This window comes from Nicotiana tabacum, chromosome 12 (assembly GCF_000715075.1).
Source record: "Nicotiana tabacum cultivar K326 chromosome 12, ASM71507v2, whole genome shotgun sequence".
Taxonomy (NCBI): domain Eukaryota; kingdom Viridiplantae; phylum Streptophyta; class Magnoliopsida; order Solanales; family Solanaceae; genus Nicotiana; species Nicotiana tabacum.
The window spans coordinates 33,030,221-33,051,115 of record NC_134091.1 but is presented as its reverse complement, the minus strand read 5'-3'; the positions used below and the strand labels follow the sequence as shown (position 1 = coordinate 33,051,115).

At 39.9% G+C, this 20,895-nt stretch overlaps 1 protein-coding gene across 1 annotated transcript; it reads left to right on the top strand.

Annotated features, from left to right (window-relative positions):
* Positions 1-16,119: 16,119 nt before the first annotated feature.
* Positions 16,120-17,548, top strand: LOC107779291 (zinc-finger homeodomain protein 2-like). The gene is made up of 2 exons (XM_016599683.2): positions 16,120-16,664; positions 16,812-17,548. Exons 1-2 carry the CDS (start codon positions 16,415-16,417, stop codon positions 17,324-17,326), a joined length of 765 nt encoding a protein of 254 aa, XP_016455169.2. The 5' UTR covers positions 16,120-16,414; the 3' UTR covers positions 17,327-17,548.
* The last annotated feature ends 3,347 nt before the right edge of the window (positions 17,549-20,895 follow it).

The window sequence follows — 20,895 nt, the reverse complement described above, 5'->3', positions numbered from 1 at the left end:
GCAAGTAAGAGATAAGACACGTAGACATGTGACATTAGGATAAACATGACGACTACACGTGCTAGAGTAACTCAATTAAGAGAATAAAAGGAACTATTTAGCAAAAACCGAATTTTCAACATCTAGCCCGAGTACGCACTCATCACCTTGCGTACACAACCTTCACGTATTGCAATTTACCATAACAGTACCAAATTCTAAGGAAAATTTCCCTACATAAGGTTAGACAAGACACTTACCTCAAATCTTGCTCAATCAATCAATAAGCATGCCTTTCCCTCGACTTTTCAACTCCGATCGGCTTGAATCTAGCCAAAATATTACATACTATAAATAAAACTATAAGAAACTAATTTAAATAATGAAACTATGAATTTAGCAAAGAATTGAAAAATCGCCCCAAAACGTTGACACGTGCCCACGTCTCGGGTCCACCCATACCAATATTACTCAAATCCGATATCAAAACCTCAATCAAAACCTTAAAATTCGGTTTAAGAACTTTACACATTTTTCCCCTAATTTCTCAACCCAAATCCTCAATTAAATGAAGAAATTAATGATAGATTAGTGGAATATAATAAAAAATGAGTCAAGAGTTCTTACTCAAATGTTTCAACTGAAAATTCCTCAAAATTTCGCCTCAATCCGAGCTCTCTAGGTCCAAAAATGGAGAATGAAGTCAAACCCTTGAACTTGGGCCTTTTCTGCCCCAGGACATCCGCATCTGCGATAAAGTTGGCCGCATCAGCCCAAAATACATCACAACTGATGATAGCCTGAACGCAAGTAGATCTTAGAGAACACTCTGGCACCATGAAGCTGATCAAATGGGTCAATAATACGGGGTAATGGATACCTCTTCTTCAATGTAACCTTGTTCAACTGGCCATAATCAATACACATTCGCATAGAACCATCATTCTTCTTTACAAACAAGACAAGAGCACCCCAAGGTGACACACTAGGCCAAATGAAGCCCTTATCGAGCAACTCTTGCAACTGTTCCTCTAACTCTTTCAACTCTGCTGGGGCCATACGATAAGGTGGAATAGAAATGGGCTGATTGCCTGGTAACAAATTAATACCAAAGTCGATATCTCTGTCGGGCGGCATGCCCGGAAGATCTGCCGGAAATATGTCTGGATAATCCCTCACTATCGGAACTGACTCGACGGTAGGAGTATCAATACTAACATCCCTCACATATGCCAGATACGCATCACACCCCTTCTGAACCATCCGCTGAGCCTTAAGAAATGAAACAACCCTGCTAGGAACATAATCTAAAGTACCTCTCAACTCTAGCCGTGGTAGACCTGGCATAGCAAACATCACCGCCTTGGCGTGACAATCAAGGATAGCGTGATAGGGCGACAACCAGTCCATGCCCAAAATAACATCAAAATCCACCATACTGAGCAATAATAAATCAGATCTGGTCTCAAAACCACTAAGAACAGCCAAACACGACCGATACACATGGTCAACAACAATAGAATCTCCCACGGGTGTAGACACATAGACAGGAGAACTCAAAGAATCATAGGATACACCCAAATATGGAGCTAAATAAGATGACACATAGGAATAAGTGGAGCCTGGATCAAATAAGACTGATGCATCTCTATGACAGACCGGAACAATATATGTGATGACAGAGTAGGAATCAACTACCCTCGTCCTAGCAGGAAGGGCATAATATTTGGCCTGGCCTCCCCCTCTAGGGCAACCTCTATGTGTCCGACCTCCACCTCGAGCTGGCTATGCAGGTAGAGTGGTAGCTGGTGCTGTAACCATAGCTTGAGGACCTGGTGGACCACGCGGTGCCTGAGTGGTCTGTGGAGGTGCACCCCTCCTAAGTCTGGGGAAATCCCTCACTATATAACGAGTGTCCCCACACTCAAAACAAGTTCTAGAAGGACATGGCTATTGTGGCTAGCTCGGGCCTGATCGGCTGGACTGACCGCTGAAAGCACCCCATGCAAGAGGTACACTAGAACATGGCGGTGCATAATAAAGAGCCTGGGGCCTTGGAGTGGCCGGAGTACTGCTGGCGGCTGGAAGTGCTGAATGAATAAGACGACCCATATAGCCCTAACCTGACGAGCTGCAGCTGGGGCATGAGTACCACTATGTGTGCCAGACTCTCAAGACCTCTTGGCCTCCCTCTCCTCTCTCCCGAGTCAACATACCCTCCAATCTCTTAGCGACTCCCACCACCTGCTGGTATGTGATGTCCATCTCCAACTCTCGAGCCAAGCTAAATCTGATACTGAGGTTGATACCCTTAATGAATCGGCGAACCCGCTCCCGAACAGTAGCAACCAAGGCTGGTGCATGCCTGGCCAAATCACTGAACCGAACCGCATACTCTGTCATGGTCATAGAACCCTGGCGCAACTGCTCAAACTCTGCGCGCCATGCATCTCTGAGACTCTGGGGAACATACTCCCTCAAGAACATATCTGAGAACTGAGTCCAAGTGTGTGAATCTGCCTCGGTCGGACTACCCAACTCGTATGCTCGCCACCACTGATAGGCCGCTCCTCTAAGCTGGAACATAGTGAAAGAAACCCCACTAGACTCTGCAACACCCATAGTACGGAGGATACGGTGGCACTCCTCAAGAAAACCCTGGGCATCCTCTGACATTAAACCACTGAAAGTAGGAGGGTGGTACTTCTTATACCTCTCGAGCCTGAGCTGCTCCTCCTCAGAAACTACTGCCCTAACCTCGGGCTGAATTGGAGCTACTGGCTGCATCGGTATGACCTCCGAAACCTAGTCGACCTAGACCCGCTGATCTGGGGTACAGGTGGCTGGAGTCTGTGCTCCTCCCCCGGCCTGAGATGTGGAAGGAGCAAGTGGTATCAATCCTGCCTGAGCCAAGGTGATGAACATGCTTAGAAACTAGGCAAGAGTCTCCTGGAGGGCTAGTGCAGTAACACGCGTCTCAGGTGCCTCCCCTCCAACTGGAGCTACTGGTAGCTCTTTTGTAGCAGCTCGTGCGGGTGCTCTGGTTGCACCACGTGGACGTCTTCGGCCTCTACCCCAGCCCGCGCCTCTCACGGCTCTAGCAGGGGGCGCGGGTGCCTGGTCATCTGATCCAGCTATACGTGTCCTCACCATCTGTGAGAGAGTAGAAAGACAAAAATTTAGAATCTGAAGTCAAAAGTTTTGTACGATAAGGAATCAAAGAAGTGAAGCTTTTCCTAACAGTTCCATAGCCTCCCAAAGATAAGTATAGGCGTCTCTATACCGATCCGCGAGACTCTACTAAACCTGCTTGTGACTCATAACACCTATGAACCTAGAGCTCTGATACCAACTTGTCACGACCCCAATTCTCCTCCGTAGGATGTCGTGATGACACCTAGTCTTTAAGACTAGGTAAGCCTAACAATAATGCGGAATAATTGAATATAAGCTGAAACTCAAACCTCATCATCTGAAATAAATAAAAACTGCGATTCAAAATAGTTACAACTCCCAGAACCCGATAGAAATAAGTCACAAGATCTAAAGAGAAAAATACTAAATATCTCTATACATCAGAGTCTAATGAGGAATGAATAAAATAACATAATAAAGATAGAGGGGAACTCCGAGGTCTGCGGACGCTGACAGATGTACCTTGAAGTCTCCACGTACGGGCTAGCTCACTGGTACCTGGTCTAGTAAGCAGTACCTGGATCTGCACAAAAAGATGTGCAGAAGCGTAGTATAAGTACACCACAACGGTACCCAGTAAATGCCAAGCCTAACCTCAGTAGAGTAGTAACGAGGTCAGGTCAGGGCCCTACTGGAAATAATAGGAAACAAGACAGAAGATATAATAGTATAATGAAATGACTAAGAAGTGAACAATGAGAATTTACAGAAAATAACGACACGGGATTCAAGAAGACAACTACAACACGTGAGGAAAACAAGATTCTTACAAGTTAAGAAACAACAATACAACAAATAGAGCTAAACAACAGAGGCGCTCCTAAGGTACCGCCTCGTAGTCCCAAAAGTAAATACACAACAGGGGAACTCCCGAGGTACCGCCTCGTAGTCCTAAAAGTAAATATATAACAGGGGCGCTCCCGAGGTACCGCCTCGTAGTCCCAAAAGTAAATATACAACATGGGCACTCCCGAGGTACCGCCTCGTAGTCCCAAAAGTAAATATGCAACAAGGGTGCTCCCGAGGTACCGCCTCGTAGTCCCAAAAGTAAATATACAACACATAACCAATGGGACAATGAAATTACAACAAGGAATCCTACAGTTAAAGACTGAATACGAAATCAAGGAAGCCGGTAATTCAACTAAGCATGTTGCACAAATTGCAAGTAAGAGATAAGACACGTAGACATATGATATTAGGCTAAGCATGACGACTACACTTGCTAGAGTAACTCAATTAAGAGAATAAAAGGAACTATTTAAAAAAAATGGGATTTTCAACATCTAAGCCCGAGTACGCACTCGTCACCTCGTGTACACAGCCTTCACGTATTGCAATTTACCATAACAGTACCAAATCTTAAGGGAAATTTTCCCTACACAAGGTTAGACAAGGCACTTACCTCAAATCTTGCTCAATCAATCAATAAGCATGCCTTTCCCTCGACTTTCCAACTCCGATCGGCTTGAATCTAGCCAAAATATTACATACTATAAATAAAACTATAAGAAACTAATTTAAATAATGAAACTACGAATTTAGCAAAGAATTGAAAAATCGCCCCAAAACGTTGACACGTGCCCACGTCTCGGGTCCACCCATGCCAATATTACTCAAATCCGATATCAAAACCTCAATCAAAACCTTAAAATTCGGTTTAAGAACTTTACACATTTTTTCCCTAATTTCTTAACCCAAATCCTCAATTAAATGAAGAAATTAATGATAGATTAGTGGAATATAATAAAAAATGAGTCAAGAATCCTTACCCAAATGTTTCCTCTGAAAATCCCTCAAATTTTTCCTCAATCCGAGCTCTCTAGGTCCAAAAATAGAGAATGAAATCAAACCCTCAAACTTAGGCCTTTTCTACCCAGGACTTCCGCATCTGCGATAAAGTTGGTTGCATCAGCGGTCTCGCAGATGCGAGGCCTGCTCACGCTTCTGCGGACATCGCTTCTTCGAGAAGTTGTCCACTTCTGCGAAGCAACTCCCCTTTTCCTATTTCCGTATCTGCGGTTGGCCTGCCGCAGATGCGACTCCGCTTCTACGGTCATTCATCCGCACCTGCAGCCACTGCCACACTCAGCCCCTTTCTGCTTCTGCGCTTCCATGATCGCTTCTTCGAGCTCGCACCTGCGAGCAAAATTCCGCAGGTGCGATTGCACCAGAAGGCAAAAAATTTCAGATTTGTTCTAAGTCCAATTTTCGTTCCGTTAATCATCCGAAATCGATTCAAGCCTAATGAACTTTAGAACTTCTAACTTCTACATTCGATGCCGAAACCTATCAAATCAAGTCCGATTGACCTCTAATTTTGCACACAAGTCACAATGACATTACAGATCTAATCCAACTTTCGGAATCGGAATCTGACCCCGATATCAAAAAGTTCACTCCCGGTCAAACTTTTCAAAAATCATCCAACTTTCCAACTTTCACCAAGTAACGCCGAAACGACCTACGGATCTCCAGATCAACATCCAGACATGCTCTTAAGACCAAAATCACTATACGGAGCTATTGGAACCGTCAAAACTCCATTTCAGAGTCGTCTTTACAAAATTCGAACTATGGTCAACTCCTATGACTTAAACTTCTATTTTAGGGACTATGTGTCCCAGTTCACTCTGAAACTCTCCCGAACCCGACACCAAGCACCCTGACAAGTCAAAAAACCATAAAATGAAATAGAGAAAGAAAATAAATAGGGGTTCGGGGCTAATACTCTCAAAACGATCGACCGGGTCATTACACTTGGATCAGTAATCCAAGAAAATAGAGAGATTAACGAGGATGTCACATATTATATTGGAGCAGGTTGGATGAAATGGAGACTCGCATCCGGTGTTTAGTTTATTAAAAATATTCCACCTACACATAAAGATAAAATTCTATAGAGTAGTGGTTAGACCGACTATGTTGCGTGGGGCAGAGTGTTGGCCGGTCAAGAACTCTCATGTTCAGAAGATAAAGGTAGCAGAAATGAGTAAGTTGAGATGGATGAGCGGGCATACCAGGACAGATAATATTAGAAATGAATATATGGGAAGCTAAGCTTAGATTGTTCTAGCATGTAAAAATGAGAGTCACAGATGCCCCAGTACGAGGTGTGAGAAGTTGACCTTGGTGGGTCTGAGGAGAGGTAGAGGTATGCAAAAGTAGTATTGGAGAGATGATTTGAGAGGACATGGAACTGCTTCAACTTATTGAGGACATGGCTATCAATGAGAGGGTGTGGAGTCGGAATTATAGTAGAAAATTAGTAAGTAGTCGTGTATTTTCCTTATTGCACTTTCTTGTTTTGTTTTAAAATATTTCTATTACTACATTCGATTTCTTTCACTTCGGTTTTCTTGTTGATATTATTACGTGTTGCTACTGCTTCTTTTTCGTCTTTCCTTGAACCAAGAATCTATCGGAAACAACCTCTCTACCTTCACGAAATAGGAGTAAGGTCTGCGTACATACTACCCTCTTAAACTCTACTTATGGTATCACACTGGTATGTCGTTGTTATTATGAGCTGTTATAAAATGCAAAATGACTCATTGGGGAGTATAACTTAGAAATAAAAATTTATAATTTATATGAATGAATTTAATTCTTACATTCTCCCTTCTCCTTACGAAGTAATCAATAAAGTATATAGCTTAGAAATATAATTAAATAACAAATGGAGTAATAAAGTCAATTAGAAGAACTCAAGAAGCAGAGATGTTATGAAACTAATGAAAAGATATGAAATTTGAAGTGGGAAAGAGGGGATCACAAAAGGTTATAGTGAGATAGTAAGCATCTCTATATCCTTTAATTAAAGGATTCAAATTGGAGTCATGAAAATGAAATCAACTTTAATAAGGTAGGTAATGGACTTCTCGGCGCAAATCTGAATTAGCCAATATGTAATGCTCCGTAAAATTATTTTTTCTAAAAACTCGGATTTCCGTGATGCCAAAGTAGGCGTAGAGATTAATAATAGTAGAAGTTATTCAAAGAGAGCTTGCGAGCTGCGGTTCGTACTTTTTGGATTGAACAGTGTGCTGGGAGTTGAAGGAAAATGTTAGGTAGAAGTACGTATTTCTGCGGCCCATTCTGCGGCCGCAGAACCACTCTGCGGACCGCAGACTGGTCGTAGAGGGGCAGATTTCTGGGGCATTTTTGATGTCCAATTTCGCGGCCATTATGCGACCGCATAATCGTTTCGCGGGCCGCATTCCTGTCGCATATCCCGCCTTGGGATTTTTTGGAGGGAGGTTCTGCAGTGCACTATGCTACCGCAGAACCGTTCTGCGGTGCATTATGCAACCACAGAATAGGTCTGCGGGACGTATAGTGACCGCAAGCCAGGCCAGTTTCTTTCCAGCTCTGGCACCCATTTTCGCGGTCATTTTGCCGACCACATAACCAATATGCGGTCGCATATGCGACCGCAGAACCCGTTCCAGAGCTTCATTTTTGTGGTTTTTAAACCCGATCCAATTCCGTTAAAACACACCCCATAGACTATTTTGATCATATTTTCTGATATTTTTTGAGTGAGAGAGAGGGTCCTAGAGGAAGAAGTGATCTTCATCACATTGTTCTTTAATTCTCACTTAAAATCTTGAATATTATCAAGAGAGGCACCTAGGTCTCCTTCCTAAGAGGTAAGATTCTATCACCCAAACTCTTAATTTTAAAATATAACTAGAATGGGCCATTAGTAGGGTAATTCATGGGGAAAGGAGTGCTTACCTTGCATGCATGTATCCTTGTAGTATGTGGGAATATTGTGAGCTAAAAATGATAGAGAATGGGTTGGGGAATGATAGAATCCTCCACAAAAAGGGCCTTAAAATATTGATGCACACCTAGTGTTTGATAATATGCTCAAATGAGCTAAAACCATGTTCAGCTTCCTAATTTTGGTCCAACTTGTTATATTTCTAAAATAGATTGAAGTTGCTAAGAATTCCGGATCATTTTAGCGTTTGAGAAGATCAATTGAGGTATGTTTGTTAAACCCCCTTCTTCTTAGAATCGAACCCCACGGTGTTCATGTAATTAGAGTAAGCTCTTGATCATTATAGAAATGGCGATTTCTAATGTGTTTGTGTTGAATGATGTAAGTTCAATATTTATTCTAAAAGCTTCATCATGTTATCTTGTTATTTGAGGACGTGTTCAAAAATGTGGAATATGTATTAGAAATGTTAAGACTTCATGTCAAGATTGAAATAAAGGTTGTTATGCCAAATTGTATGAAAAACCTCTATATGCCTAAAATTCCCAAATTGCTCATATGTGAATTTAATGTCTTGAATGGGAATCCTTGTTGTTGTTGATAATGATAATGATATTGAATGTGGAAAAGGGGGTCTGGAACTATGAAATACGGCCAAGTGCCAAGAATGACTTTGTAATCGTAATCACTAGTGCCAATAAATCGAAAGTATATGAAAGAAGTACGATGTGAGATGATTGACTGAAAAAGGTAATGTCTCAAAGGAGATGGCTTAGACGATCGGGCCGAGATCAGACTCCGTCTAAGAACACAGTGGTATTGTGGATGAAATTGTGAAAAGGGTTGATGTCTCAAATGAGATGGCCTAGCCGATCGGGCCGTGATCGGACGCCATGCTGCACACATGGTGGTACTGTGCTGGAAAGTTATAATGAAATTATGGTAATGTCTCAAATGAGATGGCCTAGCCGATCGGGCCGATATCGGACTCTGTGTAAGAATACGGAGGTATTGTAAATTATGGAATATCGGTACTAAAGATCTCCCAACCTAATAATATGAAAATTGACTTGAAAACGTATATGATCCTTAACTTGGTGTTTTAATATTATTTTATTCTTGACTGTTCCTCTTGTATTATTATTCATTCTATTGAGTTGGTGTTTAGCTTTACATAGTAGTGCTATTCGACGGTACTAACGTCCCTTTTGTCGGGGGCGCTGTATCTTTAAATGGATGCAGGTGGTTACATGGCAGACAGTGTTGATCACAGATAGTGCTGCATCCTCTTCTCAGCGGACTCGGTGAGCCCCAATTCATTCCGGGGTTATGTATTGTACCTTTTGTTTATATTATGGTCACTTTTTGAGGTATATCCAGGGCCTTGTTGCCGGCACCATCTTTACTCTCTTTTGTATCTTTAGAGGCTCTGTAGACACTATGTGGGTTGTATATGGGTGTTGGGAATGCTAAACAAGTTGTGTAGTATTTGATCACTTGTTCCACTCGAACTATAAGAAATGTGTATTTTGAGACTTAAAGGCGCAATGCCTAATTAAACAATTTAGGATTGTATGAATGAGCTTCCTGCTGTTAATTAATGAAATCACGCCTTGTCTTGATCATGGGTGAAGTGAGTAGAAAGTATCTAACAGGCTTGCTCGGCCGAGTTCACTCGGTTGAGCACCGGTCGCCCTTCCCGAGTTTAGGGCATGACAAACTTGGTATCAGAGCCTAAGGTTTTAAAGTGTCCTGGGATGTCTCAGAGCCGTGTCTAGTAGAGTCCTTCTTATCGGTGTGTTGTCGACCACATCTATAAGTTGGAGGCTACTTGGACATTTAGGAACAATACCCTTCTTTGATATTCTGGATCGTGCGATAAAACTAATTGTGCAACTGTTCCTCTTCTAACTCATGCATTCCTTTAACTTTCAATATATGGCACCTAAGAAGAGAGCAAGAACTGGCCAAGGAGCCAACGCCGCCTTAGGAGTGGCAGTGGACCCTTTATTTGATGATGCGGGTGAACACCCTAGGGGTGAGCATAATCCCCAACTGCTACACTACCTGATTTCGCTACACCGGCCCAGGCCACACCAGTTCCTACACCTACTGAAGGTGCGACGGCTCCTCCACCTGATATTTTGATTCCACCTCCAGCCCCAGCTTCCGGCTCTGGTATTTCTGATGGGGATCTTACGGGAGCTATTCAGATGCTGACTCAGATAGTGGCTTCTCAGGCCCAAAGGTCAAATGTTGCACCCACATCTTCTAGCCAACAAGGGGATTCTAGTGGTTCCAGGGTGAACATGTTTCTGCAGTTGGATCCTCTAGTGTTCATGGATGCTAATCCCGAGGAGGACCCACAGGACTTTATTGATGAGACGCATAAGACTCTTCGGGTTATGCACGCTACTGAGACGGAGGGAGTGGAATTGGCCGCCTATCGCCTGAAAGGGGTAGCCTATTCTTGGTTTGAGCTGTGAGAGGACTCCCGGGAGGAGGGGAGCCCTCCAGCGAAATGGAGTGAGTTTGCTGATGCCGTTATAGACCATTTCTTGCATGCCGAGACTAGGGCAGCCCGTGCCGCAGAGTTTGAGAATCTTAAGCAAGGGAGTAGTAGTGTGTGGGAGTATTACATGGAGTTCGTGCGCCTGTCAAAATATGCTATTCACATGTTGCCTACTATGAAGGCTAGAGTGCGCCGGTTTATGCAGGGCCTTAGCCCCTTGGTTATCAATGAGGTCGCTATAGTTGCCTTGAATTCAGACATGAACAATGGGAATATGGTAGCATTTGCTCAAGCTACAGAGGACCGTGAGTTGAAGAACAGAAGGGAGCGAGAGGGTAACAGCAAGGCCCGATCCGCGGGAAACTTTGGGGAGTCATTTGGTGGGGGAAGATCAGCTTTCACGGGAGGGTCATCAGGGCCAACCCAGTCTCATGCTCAGTCTTCAGCCAGTGCACCGCCAGCGGGGCACAGTCAACAGCATGGGAGTTTCTTAAGGCCCAATCAGGGCAACAGGGGACCCCACCATCAGGGCCGATCAGGAGGGAGATTTTTGTAGCAGCGAAAGCCCCCATGCCCCAGGTGTGGGAGGATGCACTCGGGGATTTGCTACATGGACTTACCTATATTTTTACGGGTACGGATTGAGGGGTCATATTCAGAGGGAGTTTCGTTCATCCTGCCACGGTGCAGGCAGGGTCACAGCACAGCCACCCAGTTCTACAGCTGCTATATCTTCAGCACCCCTCCAGCTCGAGGTACTCCGGCACCAGCAGGGCGTGGTGCAGCTAGGGGTGGTGCGCAGAGTTCAGGAGGACCCAGCCGTTTCTATTCTATGAGTGGTCGCCAGAATGCAGAGGCTTCTCCAGATATTGCCACATGTATATTGACTGTCCAAACTCATGGTGTATATGCTCTTCTTGATCCCGGTTCCACCTTGTCCTATGTTACCCCTTATGTTACTATGGAATTTGGGATAGAACCGGAACAGCTTCTTGAGCCGTTCTCTATATCTACTCTGGTTGGCGAGTCTATTGTGGTCGCACAGGTTTATAGGGGTTGTGTTGTCACGGTGCGTGGTCAGGACACCATGGTCGATCGTATTGAATTGTGATGTAATTATGGGAATTGATTTTCTTTATTCATGTTTTGCTAAGCTCGACTGCCAAACTAGAACTGTGAGGTTTGAATATCCAAATGAGTCAGTTATTGAGTGAAGGGGGATAATATTGTGCCGAAGGGTAGGTTTATTTCTTACCTCAAGGCCACGAAGATGATCAACAAGGGGTGTATTTACCATTTGGTCCGGGTTACAGACACCACTGCTGAGCACCTACACTCGAATCAGTGCCAGTTGTGAATGAATTTCCGAAGGTCTTTCCTGATGAGCTCCCTGGGATTCTGCCAGACAGGGAGATTGATTTTGGGATTGATGAGATGCCAGACACGCATCCTATATCCATTCCACCCTATAGGATGGCACCAACAGAATTGAAGGAGCTAAAGGAACAATTGAAGGATTTATTAGAGAAGGGTTTCATCCGACCGAGTGTGTCGCCATGAGGCACACCGGTTCTATTTGTGAGGAAGAAAGATAGATGATTTGTTTGATCAATTACAGGGTACTAGATACTTCTCCAAAATTTATTTACGATCCGGGTATTACTAATTGAAGATCAGGGAGCAGGATATTCCGAAAATAGCTTTTAGAACCCGGTATGGGCACTTTGAATTTCTGGTAATGTCTTTTGGGCTAACAAATGCCCCGACAGCTTTCATGGATCTTATGAATCGGGTTTTTAAGCATTTTATTGATTCCTTTGTGATAGTGTTCATTGACGATATTTTTGTGTATTCACGAGGTCGGGAGGACCATGCCGATCATCTCAGGGCGGTGTTGCAGACTCTTCATCAGCACCGATTGTATGTGAAGTTTTTAAAGTGTGAATTTTGGCTTGAATCTGTCACATTCTTGGGTCATGTTATCTCTAGAGAAGGAATCAAGGTTGATCCTAAAAAGATTTCAGCAGTAAAGAATTGGCCTAGGCCTACAACGCCCAATGAGATTCGCAGTTTCTTGGGCTTAGCAGGGTATTACAGGAATTTTGTGGATCAAACACTATCTGTGTTGATCACAGATAATGTTGCATCCTCTTCTCAGCGGACTCGGTGAGCCTCATTTCATTCCGGGGTCATGTATTGTACCTTTTGTTTATATTATGGTCACTTTTTTAGGTATAGCCGGGGCCTTGTTGTCGGCACCATCTTTACTCTCTTTTGTATCTTTAGAGGCTCCGTAGACGCTATGTGGGTTGTATATGGATGTTGGGAATGCTAAACAAGTTGTGTTGTGTTTGATCACTTGTTCCACTCGAACTATAAAAAAATATGTATTTTGAGATTTAAAGGCACAATGCCTAATGAAACGATTTATGATTGTATTAATGAACATCCTGCTGTTAATTAATGAAATCACGTCTTGTCTTGATTATGGGTGAAGTGGATAGAAAGTATCTAACAGGCTTGCTCGGTCGAGTTCACTCGGTTGAGCGCCGGTCGCGTTTCCAAGGTTGGGGCGTGACACAGTACTCCAAACATATAAATATAAAACACCCGATGAAAAATTAAATTAAAAAAAAGGAGGGAGAGGAGGGGACTGGCAAGAAAAGATGGACGGAAATGGAGATAAAAGAGTCAGAGCTTCTCAGGTCTGCTTTTTATGTGTAGTCACCATCGTTGTTCCCCTTTACTACAACCCCACACTCCACGCCATTGAAAACGAAAGGGTGAAATAAAAAATAAAAAGAATCCTTATACTCCCTTTGTCATAAAAAAAAGTGTATCAGAATTATCTACTTAAAATATCAAAAATGTTTAAAAAATCATAGTCAAAGAGAGTATGTATAATTTGTCTTCTCAAATACTTTCTTCGCCCCATTTGTAATTGTTTGGATGTTTAATCGAACACAGAATTCATAAAAAGATTATTATTACATACAAATATATAAGCCCTAATGGTGTTAATAATGATAGAAATTGAACTAGAGAGAATACTGATGATGTCAATGTAAAATGAAAAAAGAAAAGATTTGTCACACTAAAATACATGGCAAATGACGAAAAAGAAAATGATACAACGGGTGATTTATATTGATTGGGTGCACATATTTGATTCCTAGCACCACTGCCGCTTAAACAAAAATTTAATTTGACGATTTACTACGACAGAGGGAATTAAAGTAAAAAGATGGATTAAAAATTTCTTAAAATGGTTAAAATTATTTAATCCAATTAGACAAGGATTAGGATATAAACTTCAGCCGTTAGAAAATCGGGGTAGAAGTGATCCAAATTTTAGACAGCAAGAACTTAATTGATTGGTACCAAAATTTAACGGATGGTAAAAACAATCTATTTCGAATAGCTTGAGGGTATTTTGTCCCTTCCGTAAAAACAAATAACGCATAATTCGTTACAAAAATAGCTACTACTATTACTTTGTCTTTTTGGAAGGAAAAAAAAAAAAAACAAATGACTCTCTTCTAAAACTAGAACTTCGATACACGCAAATCAAGGTTTACATCAACGTCTTAAGATCGATTATTCAATAGAAATTTGCGCAGTTTCTTAGTGATAATAATTATCATTTAGAGCCAGCTAGCCCAAAAATATATCGATGCCATTAGTAATCATTAAAACTTGATTCCCAGTTATTTTTATGACGTGAGTCAACTGAAAAATCAAGAGGTAAGCACTTTTTTTTGAAGTGTAAACATGCTACTATATTGACGCAAGAAATTTAAGAAAATAGTTAGAAGCCATTTGCTTATCCCTCAAATGCACGCAGTCAATTCTTCCTGTAATTCCCAACACCGAAAAAGAGGACAAATATCATTTACTGTATTTAGTCAACCTTTCAAGAATTTCCATATATCATGTGTTCCTTCTTTTCTTGTTCTTTGTTTAATCTTCGTAGCACCATGTTGCAGCAGTGGATGTGGCATCGCAGGTTGAACTGAACCAGTACTTTTGATATAGAACATAAATATACATGTGAAAACCACTAAAATTTTAATAAATATTAAATATTGAACCCTTACATTAAAAATCTAGAATGAGTTCAGCTTTAAAAACTTTAAAAACTGAACCTATTGAGTTTAAATTATGAATCCGATCTAATCCATATTGGCCTATGTATTAAGGAGAGTGCATGTGTTGTACAATTAGGGGTTATTTGGTACGCGGGATAAGGTGTGAGATTAAATTTATACTGTTATTTTATTGACATTATAAATTTATCATGGGATAAATTTATATCGTCAACCAAAAATAGTATCAAATAATATCAAACTTAATCATAAATATCTCATCTTATCCCATCAAACTTAGAATTTTTTCTCACCTCCCAGATGGGATAAATTAGTACAGGAATTATAATTTTCGGATTATAATCCCGGAATAATTTAATCCACGTATCAAACTACCCCTAGTTCTCATTTCTGGCAAACCTAATCCTTAAGTTCTTTAGCAATTCGTTTGATATTAATTACTCCTACCTATATTACTTGGAACTTAGCTTGTTAGATTAGCTTCATATCAATAATTTTGTCATCACAGTGTCCAGGATCAGTACTGCAGTGCAAATTGCATTATTTTTAGGTCTATTTTTTTCTCAGTAATATTATAAGTTGCCTAAAATAGAAAAATGGTGGCGTCACAGTGTGTGGGAGAAGGAAGCACGTAGCGGAGCAGCTGCCATAAATGCCGACAAGTTCCCTCTCTTCCCACCGTTTAACTTTCTTCCCTTTGTTTCCTCATTTTGAAGCACAACCATTCCTTCCCATTTTTCTTTTGCTCTTTGTCCCTTATATCCGCACACTGTTTGCTGGGACTACAATGTCCATTCTCGATATTATATTTGTCTTTGAAACTAAATGGATAGTCAATTTATGAACTTAATCAATCGCTAGTTAGAAATTTTTTAAGTTTTATGCATCATATAATCAGTAAGTAAATTGTGTTTAGGTGGGATAAGTGGACCTTTGACTCATAGGGAAATTTTAAACAGCTCCAACGAAGCAGAGCAGCAGCAACAACAACGAAGCAGGGAAATTGTGTTTCCGATAGATTTTCGGTTTTAAAAAAAGAAGAAGCAGAAATAACAATTGAAATAACAGCGAGATAGGTGATAAAGTGATACGGAGATTGAATAATCTAAACAAATATGCTAACGAAGGCAAAGATCAACCCAAAAATGGTAAAGAGCTTTGTCTAAATTAACCACACTATTTAAAACCTTGGAGCTTCAAAAGATTAATTTTCATAAGATACAATGAAATTTAATTTTTCCAAAGGTACAGGCTTTTTGCAGGTGTACAAGACGTCACTAAACTGAAATACTGAGCAGACACGCCATCTTATTTTCCATTCTCGTGCTTACTGTAAAGTAATTTCAATGACCCTTCACTTTTACCTCCATTGGCCAAAAAATGTTCTGATTGCCAGTGAGGAGCATTCATGTTTGATGCTCTCACCCTAGGGAGCACATGTTTTACTATCTCAACTCCAGTAAAAATCCATCTTTTTACCCCTCCCATTAATTACCTCACATAAAAGTTAAAGAAACTAATACAATTAGGGTTTTGAGAGAAAAAAAATATATAAGCAAGAATCAAGTAAAAAGGCCATCTTTTTATTCTTTTTCTTTTGCAGGTTTGGGTAATTTATGTCCACACCTTAGCTCTTTCTCTTATCTTCTCTTCTGATCATCATCTTTCTCATCACTAATCATTTTTCAGTCTCTTTTTTCTCTCCCTTTGTCCCCTCCTCTCACTATCTAATTCTTTTATATACAACCCCACTTTTAGATCTAATTTCTTTGAGGGGTGATGTAGATTTTTTTCTTGTAGTCAAATTCCAATAATTACATAATATATATAGCCAGCTATATAATTATAAAGTAAAAAAGGGTGTAGGTTGGGAGGGTGATTGAAGAGAGAGTGATGGAATTTGATGAAGAACATGAGGAGCAAGAAGAGGAAATTGGAAATATTCACCAAATATCATCAGCTGCGGCGACTGTGAATTACCAAACACAAGGAAATAATTCAGTTAGAGGAGTTGAAGAAGGTGTTTCCACTACTGTTAGAAAAAGTAGTGTTAGGTATAGAGAGTGCTTGAAAAATCATGCTGTGGGCATAGGTGGACATGCTGTAGATGGCTGCGGAGATTTTATGCCCGCCGGCGAAGAAGGTATTAATGTTGAAGCGTATTACTATCTCATTTATAAGTTTAAATTGTTAGAAAATGTATACTACTTTTAATTACTAATTATATTTGTCCCAACACATCCTTTACGTGTGATTTTTTTAGTTAGTTACTTATATTATGTCGCAACAGGTACTATGGATGCTCTGAAATGTGCTGCCTGCAATTGCCACCGGAATTTCCACCGGAAAGAGGTTGAAGGAGAGGTGTTCCACCATACCCCTCCACCCCACCTAACCCACCACCACCCCCAACCCCATCATTCCCACCACCCCCAATTTTCTCCCTACACTTCCTATCGAACCCCTCACCACCCATCTGGGTACCTACACGTCACCCCACCATCACACCAAAGACCCTTAGCACTACCATCAACTTCTAGAGAAGATGAAGATATGTCGAACCCAAGCAGTAGTGGGGGTGGGGGAAATGGTGGGGTGGGTGGTTCATCAAGAAAGAGGTTTAGGACAAAGTTCACAGCAGACCAAAAGGATAAAATGTTGGCATTTGCTGAAAGATTGGGGTGGCGTATGCAAAAGCAAGATGAGGCATTAGTGCAGCAGTTTTGTGCCGAGACAAATGTTCAGCGACATGTTTTCAAAGTTTGGATGCACAACAACAAGCACACTCTTGGTAAAAAACCCTAAAAACATTTTCTTCACTATTATGCTTTTCACCTTTTTATGGTTTAAAAAAAGCATCTATTTCATATGGAGGAGCAAAATGGGTAGACGGCAGCTAGCTAGATATATTATCACTAGCCAAGGATTTGTTGTAAGAGATTACTAAATTAACTTTTTGTTAGGGTTAATTCCTAGCTAGACATTTTTAGTCACCTTGGTTCTTCTTTATTTATTTTCTTTATGAAATTCCATTTGTCCACTTTAAATTCCATCTGATTTTTTTTGTACGTGTTCTTGGGGTATTTTCTGTGCAATTAATGATGATTTCTAGCTAGTAGGTCAACCATTGCTAGCACTTAAATTTAAGCACTTTTCTTCGTGTTAATCTTGATATTTATTATTTCTTGTATAATATGATGAAGCTATACGTGTTTTCTTTTTGGCATTTTCTTGATACATCAGCTAGCTAGTGTGTTACTATTATCATATGATCAGATTGGTGAATGAAGAATTAAGGGCTGAATTTGTGGGAAGAAAAATTGGTACGTGTTCAACATGCAAAGGTTACAGTTTGTAAGGCGGGTTTATTTCCCCATCTGTCAATATTTCTCTTCTTCACATGCTCCATTGCGGGCGGGCTTAATTACTTTTAAGCACTCTTCAAAGCTTTTGTTTTGTTTTCCATACTGCAGCATTAATTTCCTTCTCAACTTGCACTTTCATTTACATCTGCATTTTGTTTTTCAATAGTCTTTAAAGATAAGATTATACCCCTATATTTGGTTATTAAAAGCTTCTGCTGACCTTTGCTGCTGTGTAAATAAACTTATAGCATAGGGGTACTACTACTTCAATACTCACCTTATTAATTCTCTTTTTCATCTACCTTCTTTCTTACTAAACAACCCCTTCTCGTGCTTTCCTGCTTGAAAGGTAGATTACAACAATTATTCCAGTATAATCTCACAAGTGAAAGGGTAGTGTTTACGTATACCTTATCCTTACCGTTAGGTTTGAAAGGTGGATTAGCTCATTCAAATACTATGTTACTACTATATATATATGACAAATTAGTATTGTTTATATTAGGATCATTGGATGGTCTTAAATATCTTATTTTTAAGTGGTATCGTTTATATTAGGATCATAGGATGGTCTTAAATATCTTATTTTTAAGTGGTATCGTTTATATTAGGATCATAGGATGGTCTTAAATATCTTATTTTTAAGTGGTATCGCTTCTTCATGGATTTGGTAGTTAAAAAACTTAGTCACTTTTATCGATAAATGGATCTTGGACCTAACTTTAACTTCAGAAGCTAGTTTAAGAGGTGAGAATTACCCAAGACCATATAATAATACCAAGGACCTCAAATCCCACCGATGTGGGACAACTCAACACTCCAACTCACGCCTAGGACTGCAAACTGGAGCGTGGACAATATAAATGGGGGCTTAACATCGGTAAAAATAATCAGGATGGGTCTGGCTCGGATACCAAAATAAATTGACCTTGGGCCTAATTCAACCCCAAAAGCTAGTTAATGAGGTGGGGATTGAATGAACCAGCTTATGACACTCAGTTAGCAACAGTGGATGAACAGGCATCTGCTGAACATGTTATAGAAATTTCCTTTCACAGTTGTGGAAGCAGTTTTGTTGTTGGAATCCTTTTTTTTTAAAGAAGTTAATGGTAGAGTAGCAAATAAGAGTAGTAGATCATATTCGATGAAAGCAAAAATAAAAAAAGAATAATCGGAATCCATAGTTGTGGATCTCGATCCAAAGGTTCTTTGGGCAGTATGAAAAAAAAAAAGTGGAACCTAATAGAAATTACTACTTAGTTGGACAAAAAAAAGATTTTTTCATTCAGCGTGATGATTTGCCTGTCAATGAGCCTGCAGTTCCAACAACTCTACATTTATGGCACACCTTAATTCCTTGAGCTATATTATATAGTATATTAGTATATGTGATTGTTTATAGAATTAGAATCTTCCCTAACTTATGTTGTTTATATACATGCATGAATCAGCAATAACTACATCCGTACTTCCAAACATGTATATGTGAATGTCAAGACATCCTATATGACTGTATATTTGTAATTGTACCCCACGTAAAATGACGAGCTTGTATTGGCGGAGGAAATGATCTCCTATGGTCTTTTACAATTTGAATAGATAATATCCAACTTGAATCGAAGAAAAATGTTTATATAAAGATGTCTTGTGTCTATTTATAGATCGTTTATGTTAATTTTTATCCATTTTTTTTTTATAAAAATGGTTTTATATATATATAAGTGAACTTATAATTGTAAAGAACTACGGAACTAATTAGATCTCCCTCACTCTGATGAATTATTTGGTACCTACGCTAGTAGGTGCATGTTGAAGTGAGTGAAGATCATCTCATAAAAAAAACTTAAGCTATTTGAGCATCCACACTTCTAATTACTTAATAACACATGGGAATTCTTTTTTTTTTCTCCTTCACAGCGAGTGACGGTGAGATTCCAACCCAAAACTTCTGATATATATAAAAGTATAACCCAAAACTTCTGATATATATAAAAGTTTATGACTATTTATTTAACAGTTTAACAAGTATGTAATGAAATAACTAGCTAGAAGACACCAATGATATCAATAAAAATTGTAGGTAGGAGTTGAACATACATGGAGGGAGTACTAAGTTATGTTGGAGAAAGACTGGTCTAGTCAAGAAACTGTCGGAAAAATTATCACAAGATCGGTCTCATGTTGCTTTATTCCATTCCAGTATAAACATGTGGGGCTGTTTCTTTCTTCCCTATCTCTTCACATAAACCCAAAACTGACATTAATAATTCTTGTGTTCTGATATATTACAGCTCATTTCCATTTCTAACATGTGGTCATCTTTCAATAGTGTGTCCTGTCCAATATCTTTTCGTGTTCATAATCTTTAGGAACGAACCCCATTAACCAACTTCATGAAATTATTTTCTTTAACGTTTTCAAGTAAAGAGTACAAGTAGGCCATGTGAATATGGTGTCTTTAAGATAATTATGTTTTTTTTTCTAAATTTTCGCAGCTTATCCTCTATATATCTAGGAATATTGCTCTGCTAGAAAAGGAAAAATATAAAGAAGATTTAACTACGGCTTTGAACACTCGATTATTGGATTAGTGATACCCTTTGGACATATCTAGATGCATTACCATTTAAAGAAAAAGAGACAAAATAAATACTTAGAAGAGAAAGAAAAGCTACTAGCTCAAAGAAGTTGGTCACACAACGGATTATGACATTTTTAGAAGCATTATAATTGATGAATTTTGGTCGTTTTAAGGATAGCTAGCATTCATTGATCTGTCTATAATCATGGTGATTAACTGTTGTTTTGTTGTGTTCTCTCGGCTTTTTAGGGTTTTGAGAAGCTTAAAGTGAATTTGGATCCACAACACTATTTCACCTAGTAAATGAAGTGAAAATATTTGTTTGAAGTCAATTAACTGAAAAAGTATGAATTATTCCTATTTCCACAAATTCTGCTCTTTTTGTCTTCATTTGATCGATTGGATAACGTCCAGGATTTAGTTCTACA

Excerpts from the sequence above, each read along its gene's own strand:
- LOC107779291 (XM_016599683.2), top strand. The coding sequence starts at position 16,415 with ATGGAATTTGATGAAGAACATGAGGAGCAAGAAGAGGAAATTGGAAAT. Across the intron at positions 16,665-16,811 it reads TATGCCCGCCGGCGAAGAAG|GTACTATGGATGCTCTGAAA; the intron begins GTATTAATGTTG and ends ATGTCGCAACAG.